We start from the raw sequence: 14,249 nt of genomic DNA, 5'->3' as shown, positions 1-14,249 counted from the left end.
GAGAAGTGATATCAGCATCAGAGTGTCACATGAATAATACTCTGGCAGCTGGAAGATATATTTAAGAAAGTAGTTTGGCATGTTTATGAATGCAGATTGTTGAGGAAGGATTCGTATTTTCCAAGATGTATGGTCAGGTCCATGGAGTTGCCACTGCTTTTTGAGAAAGGGAGCAGAGCAAAGCTTGGCTGGAATTCTTCTACATAGAAGAAGATAGAAGAAACACATGTAGATTATTAAAGTCTAGAGCAGTTAGTTCAGTAATATGTTATGACAGCTGGTGAGGGGTCAGTAGCTCTGACTGAGGAAGAGGGGACCGGTCTGGAGAGATGGTCCCAAAAGATAACATCTTCCCGAAGCCCGGTGTCTTCCCTCAGCTGCAGGCTAGGAGGGCCCGTGCAGAAGCTGTCAGCTCTTCAGTGATTGTCAGCTCGTGATTTCAGCTCAGCTCTGCAGGGCAGCCTCCAGGCCAGACCAGGGAGAGAGAGAGACAAGAGGCCCCTGTAGCTGTTCCGCACGAGGTAGCTTTATTAGTTCGGCGAAGGGGAGCCAGGGACGAGCATCTCTCTGCCCTCGCAGGGGCAGGGGGCTAGCTCTTATACAGGGGGTGGGTGTCAGAGGGTAAAGGCCAATGGGCTACAAAGGATCTGCATAGGGTCTCCCAGAGGATTCTGGGTTTGTCTTCTCCTTGCCGTAACTGAAAAGTGGTTGGCTTTCCCGGGGAGTTCTGCTGGGAGATTGAGCAATCTCCTTATCTCAGCAGGCATCCCTTCAGGGCAGTGGCTGGGCATACCCTACAATATGTGATTTGCATCTTGTATTTTTAAAATCAGCTTGCTTTATCTTTATGCAGAATATTTATTTGAGAGCCACTTTCGTCTACATGTGTGAAGGTGTGCAGACAAATTAAGAATGAATTATGTATTTCCTGTAGAATGAAGGCTCAAAGAAAACCTCTCAGAGAACTGATAGTGATGAGGAGGCACATGCTCCTAAAAGAGATGAAACGGATCGATCAATAGTGATGTTCAAGCCAATGGTATCAGACCCAATTCACATACACAGAAAGTCACCCCTTCCAAGATCCAGGAAGATTGGTTCTGTTGAAGTAAGTGTTTGTGTTCCAGATAATTTCTGTCAAAGACATTAACTTTTGCTTGCTTTTAAGAAAACAAAACCAAATATACTTCTGCTTTTGATTACACAGAACCAGCATGATACCTGTCACAAAAGTTTTGCCCTTACTCAGTGGGAAATCCTCCATGGCAGTAATTTCTCTGAAGGGCTATTTTTTAAAATTATTACTATTCTGTGATAAGACTTCCTTCTTTTTTTTCAAGCCATTTTAGAAAAGTTGATATTTGAAAATGAAGACTCTTTCAGTCTAAACCTACATCTACAAACTAACATACATTGCTTTTCTATTCATCCTTACGAAACAGCTACTACTGGGAATTGAGCGAACTTTCAGGGTGATTGTGCTGAAAGGGAACAGAGGGATTAGGGTGGTAGGGGAGGTGCAGGAAATGAGACATCTTCTGCTGTATTTGCTTTCACGTGGAGTTAAAGTGACTCCACTTGTCAAGCTTTTGAAGGTAAGAAGATAAAGTGGAAGCTTTTTTTTTTAAGTGGACTGGGGTTTGTGTTTCATGAATTCTGTAGATAACATCTTGAACAATCTAGTTTGCTGTCTTGAAAGCCATGACATCTAGGTGTGCTTCACAGATATGGCTTAATGTCACAGAGGTGGGGGGATGCACAGCTATCACTGATACCATTGGGATGGTTGAGTGGAAAATTTCAGATGGTGCATAGTGGCACTTCTGTGATATTAATGCTAGAAGCAGACTAACAGCTTCTCATTGCCTCATTTTCAGTTGCTTAAAACCATCAGAAATGAAGATTCACACCAAAAGCTTTTTCTTTCATATTTGTGTTGGGAATGAGTTGTCTGTATGCAGTAAAAGTATTACAGATTTGCAAACCACTTTGTTATTGGCAGTATGGAGAGAAAAAGATGCATGATTCCCTTCTGTAAGGATATCTGTATAACTTCACATGACTTCCATAAATTAACAGACATAATAAATGTTAATGTCTTACATTTTCTATTTCCAACTTTTTTCATAAACAAATGCTCACAACATCAATATTTTTGATTTTTAAAAGCTGTTTCCACTATGATCATGCAAACTCCCCTCCTAGCTATGAGTTCACTTATTCTCAACTTAATAGTCTATTACTTCAGACTTTCAACCATTTTCATAAATTATATGCAAGTTAACTTTCACAAGATATCAGGAGCACAAATTGCCAAATTTTGACTGTGCAGATAATATATGTTTAAATGGAATGTGTTTCAGCATTCAGAGCTTGCTTATTTGCTGGAAGGAAGTAGATGATTTAGAGAAAACTTACACTATAAACCATTTTTTTCTTACAAGTAAAATAGGAAGTTTCATCTGGCCTACTGAAATCTGCAAAACTAGTATTTGGAATATTTAAACTAAACGGCATTTTGGAGCAATTCAAAAAAAGTCACTGCAACTTAAACTGCAACTGCCTTGAACTTTTTTTTTTCTTTTTTTAAAATTTTTTTTCTTTTCCTTTTTTTTTCTTTTTTTTTTCTTTTTTTTCCTTTTATTTTCTTGGGTTTTTTTTCCTCCTGTAAGGCGATTCTCTTTTCACCTACGTCCATTAATTAGAAAGGACACTGTCAGGTGTGAGACTATATGGAAGTTTTAATCTGGGTTATAGTCAGCAATATTTACAGAAGGACTGCAACTGTGACTGAGTCATGAAAAGAAAAAAAAAGCTGAGTTATAGTAGTAAAACAAGAATGTAAAGCTCATTGACATTGGAAAGGAAACTCTGTATTACAAAAAATGTTAATTGCTAATGATACATAATGATGGAGACATTGTGGGGGTGCTTAGCCTGACACTGTCCTCCCTTGAAGTCCTGATAAGGTGTCCAGGATCACATAATTTTTAGGACATTTTTAAGTTTGGAAAACTACTACCAGTTAGGTTGGTGCTACTACCAGTGAGTCAACTGTAAAGTCTCAAGGGCAATTTTAAAAACAAGAAGCTTTCAGATAAGCTTATAGACTAGAAATGGAAACTATTAAGTAGTAAATAGGAAAGTTTAATGTACTTAGGAGGGGAAAACTATTAAACAGTATGTCAAGGGTAACAAAAGTTGTTTCCAACATGTAAAAAATTCTTAAAATTATGAATCAATTATTGATAACAAATAATTTTCTCTCATATCTAATATTAGTCTACCAGAAATTTGGTTGAAGTGTTGTAGTAAAAGATACAGTTGGATGAAAAGATAAAAGTGAAACTTAAAACTTTATAATATTGTATTATTATTCTTCTCTCTTCACTGTTTAATAGTTTTAAAAGTAATATATAAAAGGGTGCAAGCAGATTGGGTTTTTTTCTTTTCTGTTCATTTGGCTCTGTTGAATCTAACTTTGCATGCTTTGCTGTTTTTTACCCCCTTTCTCACTTCCAGGAAGAGAGCCCCCTGAGTGTGTCTAGCCCAGAGTGTATTGGTACCTGGCTGCATTACACCAGTGGTGTGGGTACTGGGCGTCGAAGACGCAGATCAGGGGAACAAATCACTTCTTCCCCTGTCTCCCCTAAATCACTGGCTTTCACATCCAGTATTTTTGGCTCATGGCAACAGGTTTTTAAACTTTACTTCATTAAACATTTTATGCATTCCAAGCAACAACTGTCTTTAAGGACATCTAATCCCTTTGTATGGATTATATTTCGAGCAATACCTCCACTTCTTAAAATTACTGCCAAGAATGTTTGGGGGAAAAAGAGCAAGTGCATGTTTTTCCACTGAGTGTTTTACACGTTTTCATAAAAATTTGGTTTCTTTATAGGAATTGCAAATGTTACCACAGTAAAAAAGACTTAGTGTACTGCCTAATGAAAGAGAATTATGCTTTGGTTTAGTTGTCCTTTAAGACTTTAAAACCAGCATTGCTTAATTTGGTGGTAGGTAAATTAAAAAAAAAAAATTAATTGCAACCAATGCCATTTAAAATAATTTATCTGGTACTTCATGTCGCTATTCAAAACTTGTTTTGCATATATCATATTTTCAGTGGCCTGGTATTAACTATTGCAGGGAAAAAACTCCAGCACTAATAATTCTTGCCATCTGTATCCGGAAGTGTCTGAAACTCCCAACACAGTACATCATCCATTGACTTGTACAATATTTTGAAGATTGTTCCTTGTAATGGGGGGTGAGGGGAAAGCAGGAAAAAAAAGAAATAGTGAATGTTTTGGAAGTACCAGTGAAGATCTAAAGCTATTCAGAATGGCAAGATATTGTTTACATGTAGGACAATGGATGGTGTTCTGTAACCATATCCTTTTTCTTTGAAAATTTTCATAATTTATTATGGAAAATTCTAAAACTATTTACATTTGGAGAAGTTTATATCAGCAAAGGCTGTGAGCATCTGAAGATTATATTGATTGAGCCTGTGCATGGTCAGTGATCGTATGGTGTCCTCAATAGCTTGTCTGTCTTTCCTTCCCTCCCCTCCTTTTTTCACTACAGGCGCAGTTTAGGAAAATACATTTGATAAAATGAAATAAAATGTCTCAAATGTCTCATATCAGTCTTGGTCTGTGTCCTCTCTCATTCTGAATGCTTGCTTTGCACCACTTCATTGCAAGGAACTCATATGTGAAATGGACTCCCTTCAGAAGGGGATATTGCATGATCTTTCATGTTTCCTTTACATATTTTTACTAACACTTATCATACAGCTTATTAACACCTGTGTCTGAAACAGGCTGCTGTATCAAATTAAATGGATGTTTCATGCTGCTGTTCTACTTCCCCTTATTTTTCTGTTTCTTATATCCAGGTCCTATCAGAAAGCAATAGTAACTTACGAACACCAAGAACTATTCTGGAACAAAAGCAGAGTGGTCTAGGTATGTGCCTACAGTTGAAAATTTGTTTGATGTTACCAGCTTTTCATCTGCCTGCTGTTCTCAGTGGTTGCATATTCTTCGAACAGCTTTTTTATTAACAGGATCCAATAATACTTGTTATCAATAACATATTCTGAGTATCTGCCTACAGACCGGACAATTTTTTTGCAGGAAAATTTTAAAATAAATTATAACTGAAAAGAGAAAATTGTTTGAGACTGTTCGTACTACTGATTCTGTAATGCTCACAACAGGTACATAGGATTGTTTTTAACATAAAGTAAATTTTTAAGATAATGTAATTTCTGATTGAGCTTTTGGATTTTGCAAGAATCTTTTGGATTAAAATGGCCTGCTCTGGAAACAGTTAAAACACTTTTCTTGAAAATTTCTGTTTCCTACTGTGGGCAATTGATGAAAGTGAAGATATTTTTCCAAGGGGAGGGGGATGAGGAACAAACATACAGTTTCTTGATAGTATCAAGGGTTTTGCACATATTCCCTCTCCTAAAATTAATTTCTTCTTTTCAGCATTAGAATGAATCATATTATCAAAGGCTTCTTTCAGATTTTCTTAATTCAAATGGTGCTTTTCTGTTGCTTTATTAAACAGGCATACATATGACTCACATGCAAAAAAATGAAATCATGCACTACTGTAAATCAATATTGCTTTTTTTTTCTGTGTGTCTTTTTGTGGGAAAAATTAAGTGCAAAAAAATGCATAACCTGTATGCATAAACTTAGAAGTAGCTTTTCCTTTATTTGCAAAGATACGTATTTTTTGTATGTTTAATCTTTCTGTGATACTTTTCTTCCCATTATATTTTTCCCATAGTAAAATGCATACATCAGGTGCTCTTGTTTATTGAAGTCCTGGTTTTTATTATGTGCTTGCTAAAGTTAAATGAATTTTCTTTTGTGTGACACAATATGGCTTGTGGAATTTCATGTATTTTGGTGTAGATTAAGGTATTTGGTGTGAAAGGCTTTTGCCACAGACCAGGCACCAATTTATTTTGGCTGTGAGTGGTCACATGTGCTAGTAATGTTTTCCCTCACTGGATTGTTATAAGTAATGAAAGGAAGTATTGCTGGTTTTCAAAAAAAATATGCTGCTACTTATCTAAAAGGTAATAGATAAGTTCTGAGTAAAAAGCGCTTCTCCTTTCAACTAGTACTAAAATGTAGAGGAAAAAAATTGCAACTTTTTTTCCATTATGTTCATTGTTGTATGTAAGTTTCATTAATGGTTGACGATTACATAAGTTATTTTTATATTTTTGTCTGTGGCTTTCAGTGATTCGTTTAAACTCCCATTCTAGTGGCAGGAATGCATGAGTTGTAACAAAGTACTGTCACTTGCATGGAGCTGTGCAAAAGTCTTCTCAGGAAGGGAAGTCGAGTTAAACTTGATGAAACTTTTAGGTATTGTCAGTTTGTAATGTCAGTAATGGTAACTGAAATATGAATAGAGTATTTCCAATTTGGTTAAGATTTTATTGGGGTTAGAAGTATTTCCACATACTAAGTCTGTGGAACTTCATGAGTACTTTATAGCCTGTCATCTCAAAGGTTGATTTGGATGAAAGCAATTAGCAGTATTTTTCCAGTTTATATTTGTGTCAGGAATACAGATTTTCAAAGACACAACTTTAACATCATCATCATCAATCATCATCGTCGTCATCATCTTCTTAATTTTGTTTTGTTGTTTTGTTTATGTTTGCATTGATGCTAACTGGTAACTTTTTTTTACCAAAAGTGAAAACAGGACAAGAACTCATTTTGTTAAAGCCAATCCTCTTTTTGCACATACAGCAGAGTGTGCTGTTTCATGAGTAGAAGCACAATAAATTATGATAGTTTCAGCCTACAAGTCCCACTCTGACATTACAAGCATATTGTGAACCTGTCCAAGGCACTGCCAAAAGCTGCCTTTTGTGTGGTAAGAGCCATGTGCTTGCATGCTGCATGCATCCCCAATGTGAATGGACGAACACCTGGTTGTTGTATGTATTTTCTCTAACTCCCATCAGGGTCTCACTGTGCGGGCCTGTTTAGCACCTCAGTGCTCGGGGGTTCTTCAAGTGCACCTAACCTACAGGATTATGCTCGTACTCATCGTAAAAAGCTGACTTCTTCTGGCTTCATAGATGGTATGTGCACACTCTCGCACATGCACGCACAACCCATGTGCCACATTGAACTTCTAAAGATTTTAATGGAATCCTAGAATCTTTGGCCTTAGTATTAATTTTATGAGTTTCTATTGCTTCTTTATTGCCCATAGCTTGCCTATGTTTAACTTAATAGCATAGTTAATTCTTACTTGTCTTGAATTGACTACCAGATCACTTGTAATGTGCGCCAGGAGATTCTAGCAAGTGCATTTTTTAAGTAAACTGAAAGTTTTGTTTTTAAATTCTTAAATCATTTTAATCTCTAGTTTTTATCACTGCTAATTGATCTTGAAATTAAATAAATTATTTGGAGCATATACAAGGAATGAAATGATAAAGTAATAAGTTAAATACTGATGGTGAAAATTTTAGGATTCCTGACCTTTTTATTTGGTGGGGTTTGGATTACAAAGGAGCAGGAGATTCTCAGTTGTGGATAGTCTGGGATAGTGAAGAAACTCTCTCACTAGATTTCAGAACGTAAAGATACCAAAGCACACCTTTATAACTCTGAGGTGAAACAGTATTCATGCTGTTTTCCCCCTGACTTCACTACTCAGTGTTTGAGTCTAACCTGAATAACCTTGTATGCCAGAATCACCAGCTCATTCTGCTTGTTTTCATAAACTTCATTACACGTCTTGTAGTTTACCAACAATCCGAATTTTCTTCTTTTAACATCTGTTTAGATTTTAGTCTTTTTCCTTGGTCCCTTCTGCATGACACTCACTTCTAATACCTTCTCATCTTTTCTTTTTTCCTTTCTTCTTCCTTTCCTATTTTAAAATCTCCCTCTTTTGGTAGCTGTTACAAATTTCAGGTACCTGTTTTTCTCTTTCTCAGACACCACACGCGGTTCTGCTGTTAAAAGGTTTTCTATCTCATTTGCTCGACACCCAACCAATGGTACGTTTTGCTTTTATTTTAAAAACAAAATCGAAAACAAAAGGTTCCTTGCTTCATCCCTTTTATTTTTATTTCAAATACGGGGTGTACAGTATCATCCAGCTGTCTGTTGTTCCTAACTTCAAGCACAATTCCAAATATATTTGTAATCATTAGATACCCTAAATCCTTTCTTTACCATTCATTAGAATAAATACATCAAAATTCATTCCTTAGAAAAATCTGTGGAAAAAAAAAAAAATAAGTGCTACTGTTAATCATGATCTCTTTAATAAATTATTCTCCACAAGTTCTTATGTGATCAGACTGTATGGTACAAGATACAGACAATGAAATCTGATCTTATTAGACATACACTTCTTGATAGCTGCTGCTTCTTCTTTGTCTTTCTCCTGCTGAACTGATTTTCTGAGCCTGCCCATTCTAAAATAAATCACTGAATTGACAGCTGGAGTTATCTTCTTGAAGTGATGCTAAATTACAAAAACTAAAGCAGAAGCTAAATTGCTATATTTTTCATGGGACAAAAATTTATTTTACCTTATACTTCTCTGTTCATCAGATGTGCAAATTACTTAAATATTGCACTAAAAATCACAGCAAGAGAGCTGTGACTTCTTGAGCAGCATTGACCTCTTGAACTTCAAGAGTGAGAGTTAACTGTCTTCAGTTTGCAAAAATTCTCGTTTAACACACGGGACAGAGGTATGTCTTTTTCTTCCTCAGCAAAATATTTTACACCTCCCTTTCTACATGATTAAATTGGCCCCAGATATATCCTGTTCATGAAAAGTAGACTCACTCTTCAGCACCCATCGGACCTGAATGTAGCTTTTCCAGATTTCTTAACTGCAGTTTTAAAATGTGCATGACTGCTGGCTGAGTTCAGTGATAGTGATACTGAAATCGCAGTGGAAATCATCAGTATTTTCATGTTAGATTAAAAATATATTTGCTTAGAAAGAAAGTTTCAAAAAAAAGTCTCGAGTTTTTGTTTGGCTTTGCTTAGAAGCAGTCTTCTGTTACATTCATTTTAAACCCATAGTGACTTTTTTGCACTGCAGTGCTTCTTGAAAGAAAACTGTAGTAAGGCTGAATTTATACCATTAAGACTGTGGTTGATCTAAAAGGCCAAATCTAGTGTCCTATTTCAAATGGAAAAGTCAGGAGTACATTTTTTTTTATGTTAAGACTCAAACCAAACAAAATTTCCTAAACATACAAGGTCAGAAAGTAAGAACTGCATTTGAGAATCTGTGGTTAATATGATTACTTTCTGTTCCATTTAGTCACTTTTTGTGACTCCATTCTTTAAGAAAAAGATCTAAATAGCTTTTTTTGATCACACTGGTTGTTCTGATTCATTTAATGCAGCAGTTTTACCACACATCTTCAACAAGACCAATGCATGCAGTACGAGCTCCTGTGAACCCTAAGTATATTGCAGGTTTCCAAGGGTTCTCTACTAACATAACTCCATACTGATGTTGTTTCGTCTGTCCTCTGGACTATCACTTTGATTATCCTTGTCCCTTTCACTCTGTTTTTTTCTTACTTTTATGTTGTTATCCCACCCTCTTAACTCATTTCAGACTACCCCCCCCATCTTTAGTTCAAGGAACATGGTGAAACAAGTATCTTCTGAAAATGCTATACCTTATTTTCTGGGCCTCTGCAGAACACCCACACCTCTTTAGGTGCTGGTCCATTTCCTCTGTGGAATTTCTAGGCTCCAGTGGTATGTCTCTACAGCTTTTGAATCTTAAGACAGCAGGGTGGCTTTTTGAGATGCTGCGTTAACCCTTTCATTGTCTTGCCTTTTGATGCTTTAAGAACAAATACAGCCAAAGATCAAAGGCTGTTAGTGTACAGGAAATTGCCTTCTTAAAGGGATACTGTCGGGCTTCTTCATCATAAAATTTCAAATTTATTTCTCATAACATCATACAATACTTATAAGAAAATGTTCAAATAAAACCCTACATGCAGATTTCCAGATTATGGTTTAAGCCATATCCCTTAGACATAAAGATACTACAATGACTTTATGGGATATGATTAGCGGACAGCAGAATTGTCAAAAGTCAACAAAAAATTTGGAGGGGAAATTCCTAAACCAATAAAATTTTATTTCTTCTCTTTTTTTTTTAAGGGGCATGAGTGCATTTTGGAATTCCTTTCTGGTTCTCTATAACATGGACTATAACAATAATAGTTACAAAAAAGTTAACCTGACATTGTCCCACTTCATTAATTGCAAAATCAGAAAAACATTCTCATTCAAGTGATAGTTACTTTTCTGTCAGGGTAAAGAGAAATCTTACGTTTTACTGTAATGCAACGAAAGGGTTTGCGCTTTACATGCATGCATATAGTTATTTAGGGTATTAATATCTATGCCAAGCATCTTAGTGCTTACACTGAAAGTTAGCTACTGACCTTATAGGGGAGTAGAAATTAACAGTATGGTGCTGTTTCTTTTGTATACAAACCCCAAGTTTTCATGAAATGCCACATTTTGTTTATAATCTAAGTGAAGCTGACATAAGTACACTTCAGTTGGTTGAATATTTGTAGCAATGGTCCCTGAAACTTGAGTATGGCCAAGGTGGATCTGAATATAAGTATAGACATTTAGGGGTTGAAATCTTGTTGAATTTCTTCCTTATGCAAAGTACTAATGGGGAGTGAATGGGCAACATTGGATATCACAGGAACATTGTTGCTTATTATTTTATGGAAAAGAACAGTTCACAGTCATAATGCTATCTCGAATGTACCTTGAACTGAAATTCTAAACATTATCTCATTCACTATTGCTTCTTCATGTAATTGTCTTAGCAGAAATTTACAGTATTGAATTGCAAAGTTTTAATGTTACAGCTGTATGTTGAAAACACTAATGGACATATTTTCCTCTTCTGAAATGCAATTGGATGAAAAGCTGTTTATTGAGTTACCACACTTTAGAGGACTGAAAATTATTTTTTAGCCAAGATGTTTAAATGCTTTTTAGTCTGTTAGTAATATGAATAAGCATGGTTAGTGTATGATCAATACTAACATAGAAAAGCATAGTCCAAAAAATTCTTAGATTTTTGGGTTGCTTTACTTACTTGTTCTAATATATGAAATTTCTAGTCTTTTAATACTGTTTTTAAATGCACAAAGGTAGGTGTATATCTGTCTCAGAAAGTAAAACCATGTAGCCTCAAGGTATAAAAATGCTAACAGTGGTTTTCCTTTGATATTAAAGGCAACAGTTTGTTTTCACAGAATACTGAAGATGATAGAACATGAATTCTGCAAATTTATTTCTTGGAAGATACAGCATTTTTAGCTCTTTTCTGCTAACAAAATAGCTATCCTACTTTCTTGCATGAATGAATTATCTATCTAGTCTTGTGCCAGGTATGAGAATGAGTAGGAGAAATTCTACCTTTTCCTGACTTTTTTTTTTTTTTTTTTAAAGTTATCTGCTAAGTTTGTCCTAAAGGGAAATTATCTTTTCATGAACTGATTTGGGAGTAGAGCACAGTTCTAATGTTTGAATAATTTATGTGTACCCATGTACTTCATGTGTACACGGGATTTGTATCCCATGGTATGTTACACAGTATCTTTAGCTTAGTATATGCTGGAAATTGGCTCACCTTGTTCGGACTCCTGTAATACTTAATTTCCATGATTTCAAGAGTCCTATGCCTGCACATGCTAATGTGCACTTTTTATCATGCATTAATGCAGTACCTTAAATCCTGTCTTATGTTTGGAAATCTCTTTTTTTTATTATTTTTTTCATTTAGGTTTTGAACTGTATTCCATGGTGCCTTCTATCTGCCCTTTGGAAACTCTACACAATTCCTTGTCTCTGAAGCAGGTGGATGAATTTCTTGCTTCTGTTGCTGCTCCATCAAGGGAAAATCTACAGGAGACATGTACTGGTTTTAGTTTGTAATTATGCTAATTTTAAATTCTTAACTATTGTCTAGTTAATCCTTGCAGTGTTTTGCAGTTAACAGGTAAACTGGGAATACTGCTTTTGAAGAAAATGAAAATGTACATAAACCATAATTTTACATTTTGCACTATCCTTTTGTGGGTATGGACACTTACAATTCATTGAAGTAATGTCTCTCTTGGCTGAGGTAGTAAATTAAGGATTTAATGAAATCATAGTCAGTTTATTGCCTTTATTATTACATTGACTTCTCTGTACTGTCTGCACCGTCAGCTGAATCACAGGTAATGCTTTTCAGGGAGCATGCAGTATTCCCAGCTTTATACTGTATTGTTGTACTGGCAGTTACTTCAGCAGAATAGTATTGCATTTACACGTAAAACTTTGTTATTTCCTGTTTCTTTCAATATTACTTAGGGTTTCACCTGTAGACTGCTTTTCTTATCTTTTTAGCAGTTTCTGCTGCATGTTTAGGTGATCTTGAAAAGAAATACAGCTAAGTTCTATCCATGTGCATGTGTCTGGGAAAATGATTTCCCATTGTGATTCTACTGCTGTGTCTTTGGAAATGGTTTCAGTTTAGGTCAGATTTACCACATATTAAGATGCTTATAATGTGTCAGGTGATTGAAAATCATTCTTACTAAGGAGGTGTTTAAAGACTCATGCTTTGATCAGAAAACTTGTACTTGCAAGTACTGATACAACAGTATTCTACCTGTTAGGACTTTTCCCTTTTTTCTGCTGCAGGATTTTTCCTTTTTTTCCCCCCTATTATTTTATACAGTTTAGATTTTAATCAGCAGCTTATTTGATAGGGTATGCCTCCTATATTTGAGAGGGAATATAAGCAATTTAAGAAAATTGATGTTACTGAAAAAGAGCTCAGTGAAACTTACAAGTATAGGAAAATTCTCAGCTATTTAAGATGCCTTTTTATACTGGTTAGGAAGTTTGTGTGTCTTCAAAATCCGTTCAGAATTGAGAGTATACAAGATGAAGAAATACTGAAAACCAAAATGTCATACTTCTAGAGTACGGTTGTCACCTCTCTACCAAGGAGTGGTTGGAAAATAGACCTGATACAGTTAAAGTTGTAGATGTTTAGCTCTCCTGCTTTCCTGTACTATTTGGAGGTTGTCTAGAGATTAATGCATTGTGTGCACTTTTCATAGACGTGTTGGACTCAAGGCCGATTCAGGTGCAATCTCCTATAACATATGCAATCTCACAGAACCTGTGAGAAATAGCACTAATGCTTTTGCCAATCTTCTGGCAAAGCACCTGTTACTGAAATTCTCTCTTAACAGCATGAACTTACTATGTTGCTTTCTGAGGTAAAAAAGAGATTTTTAGAATTGTCTTTCATGTTGTGAAGTTTCGACACTAGAGTTGAAAATCAGTAGGTGAGCAGCCAGTTGTATGAATGTGGTATCTATTTTGCTGGATGGATACACAGTCCTGTGGTTACAGTTTTTGACATCTGGCTCTGGTGAGAATATTTTTATTAATAATGATTCTTTTTTTCACCACCATTTCAGCTTCTCCAACTTACCTGATGCCCCTTTCAGGAAGAAAAATTTCTTTAAATACATTTACCCCTGCAAAAATTCAACCAACTCCACTTGAAACTTTGCCTGAAAGGCTAGCTGTAGAGAAACTAACATTATGTAAGTAATTCTGTCAAAGGCAAAATGACTAACTTGATTATTTCCAACAGCATAATTCTTCTTACATATTACATGACTTCATAGGGCAGCTATTAACATTCCACACATAAGTGGAATAATTTTGTGGGTCAGTGAGAACTCAATAGCATTGCACAAATACCTTTAGCAGTAAAACTGTGTTAATAGTTACTTTTTCTATCCTCTGAATTGTTCCATTTTCTGTGGCTTGAAGTTCATGAGCTTTTTCTTTGAAGTATGACAGCTATCTCCAAGTAAGACAAAGTAAATTCACTTATTTAAGTGGCAGAATTGCTAAGATGTTTTCTGAACACCTAATGTAGAGCTCTGTGACCCTGTTCAGACTAAAGCTGCCAATAACAAGATGATGCATTCAATCATTAGAATATTCAGTCTGAACTGCTGGCTAGCTACACTGTCTGCTTTTGGATGGTTGTACTGTTTAGAGACCAAATTTCACTTGGATTTCAGATTTCATTAGATAGTGTAGCTTATTTGTTTCTGTCCTAGGTAACATGCATTTTTCTTGCCTTTG

At 35.6% G+C, this 14,249-nt stretch overlaps 1 protein-coding gene across 12 annotated transcripts in view; it reads left to right on the top strand.

Annotated features, from left to right (window-relative positions):
* PPIP5K2 (diphosphoinositol pentakisphosphate kinase 2) overlaps positions 1-14,249 on the top strand; it is a 48,663-nt gene that overhangs the window by 32,467 nt on the left and 1,947 nt on the right. Inside the window, exons 24-30 of one of the 12 annotated variants that reach the window (XR_007200778.1) lie at positions 935-1,108; positions 3,523-3,696; positions 4,907-4,976; positions 7,016-7,135; positions 8,003-8,065; positions 8,628-8,770; positions 11,872-11,957. Coding sequence is in view for 10 of the 12 variants with exons in the window: in XM_048290725.1 (XP_048146682.1) it covers positions 935-1,108; positions 3,523-3,696; positions 4,907-4,976; positions 7,016-7,135; positions 8,003-8,065; positions 11,872-12,003; positions 13,568-13,696 (862 nt within the window). In the remaining 2 variants the exon portion in view is untranslated. The other 11 variants (XR_007200779.1, XM_048290725.1, XM_048290727.1 and 8 more) reach the window with 11 other exon arrangements.

Source organism: Corvus hawaiiensis, chromosome Z, assembly GCF_020740725.1.
Source record: "Corvus hawaiiensis isolate bCorHaw1 chromosome Z, bCorHaw1.pri.cur, whole genome shotgun sequence".
In the NCBI taxonomy this organism is placed as follows: domain Eukaryota; kingdom Metazoa; phylum Chordata; class Aves; order Passeriformes; family Corvidae; genus Corvus; species Corvus hawaiiensis.
This window is presented reverse-complemented; position numbering and strand designations above follow the sequence as displayed.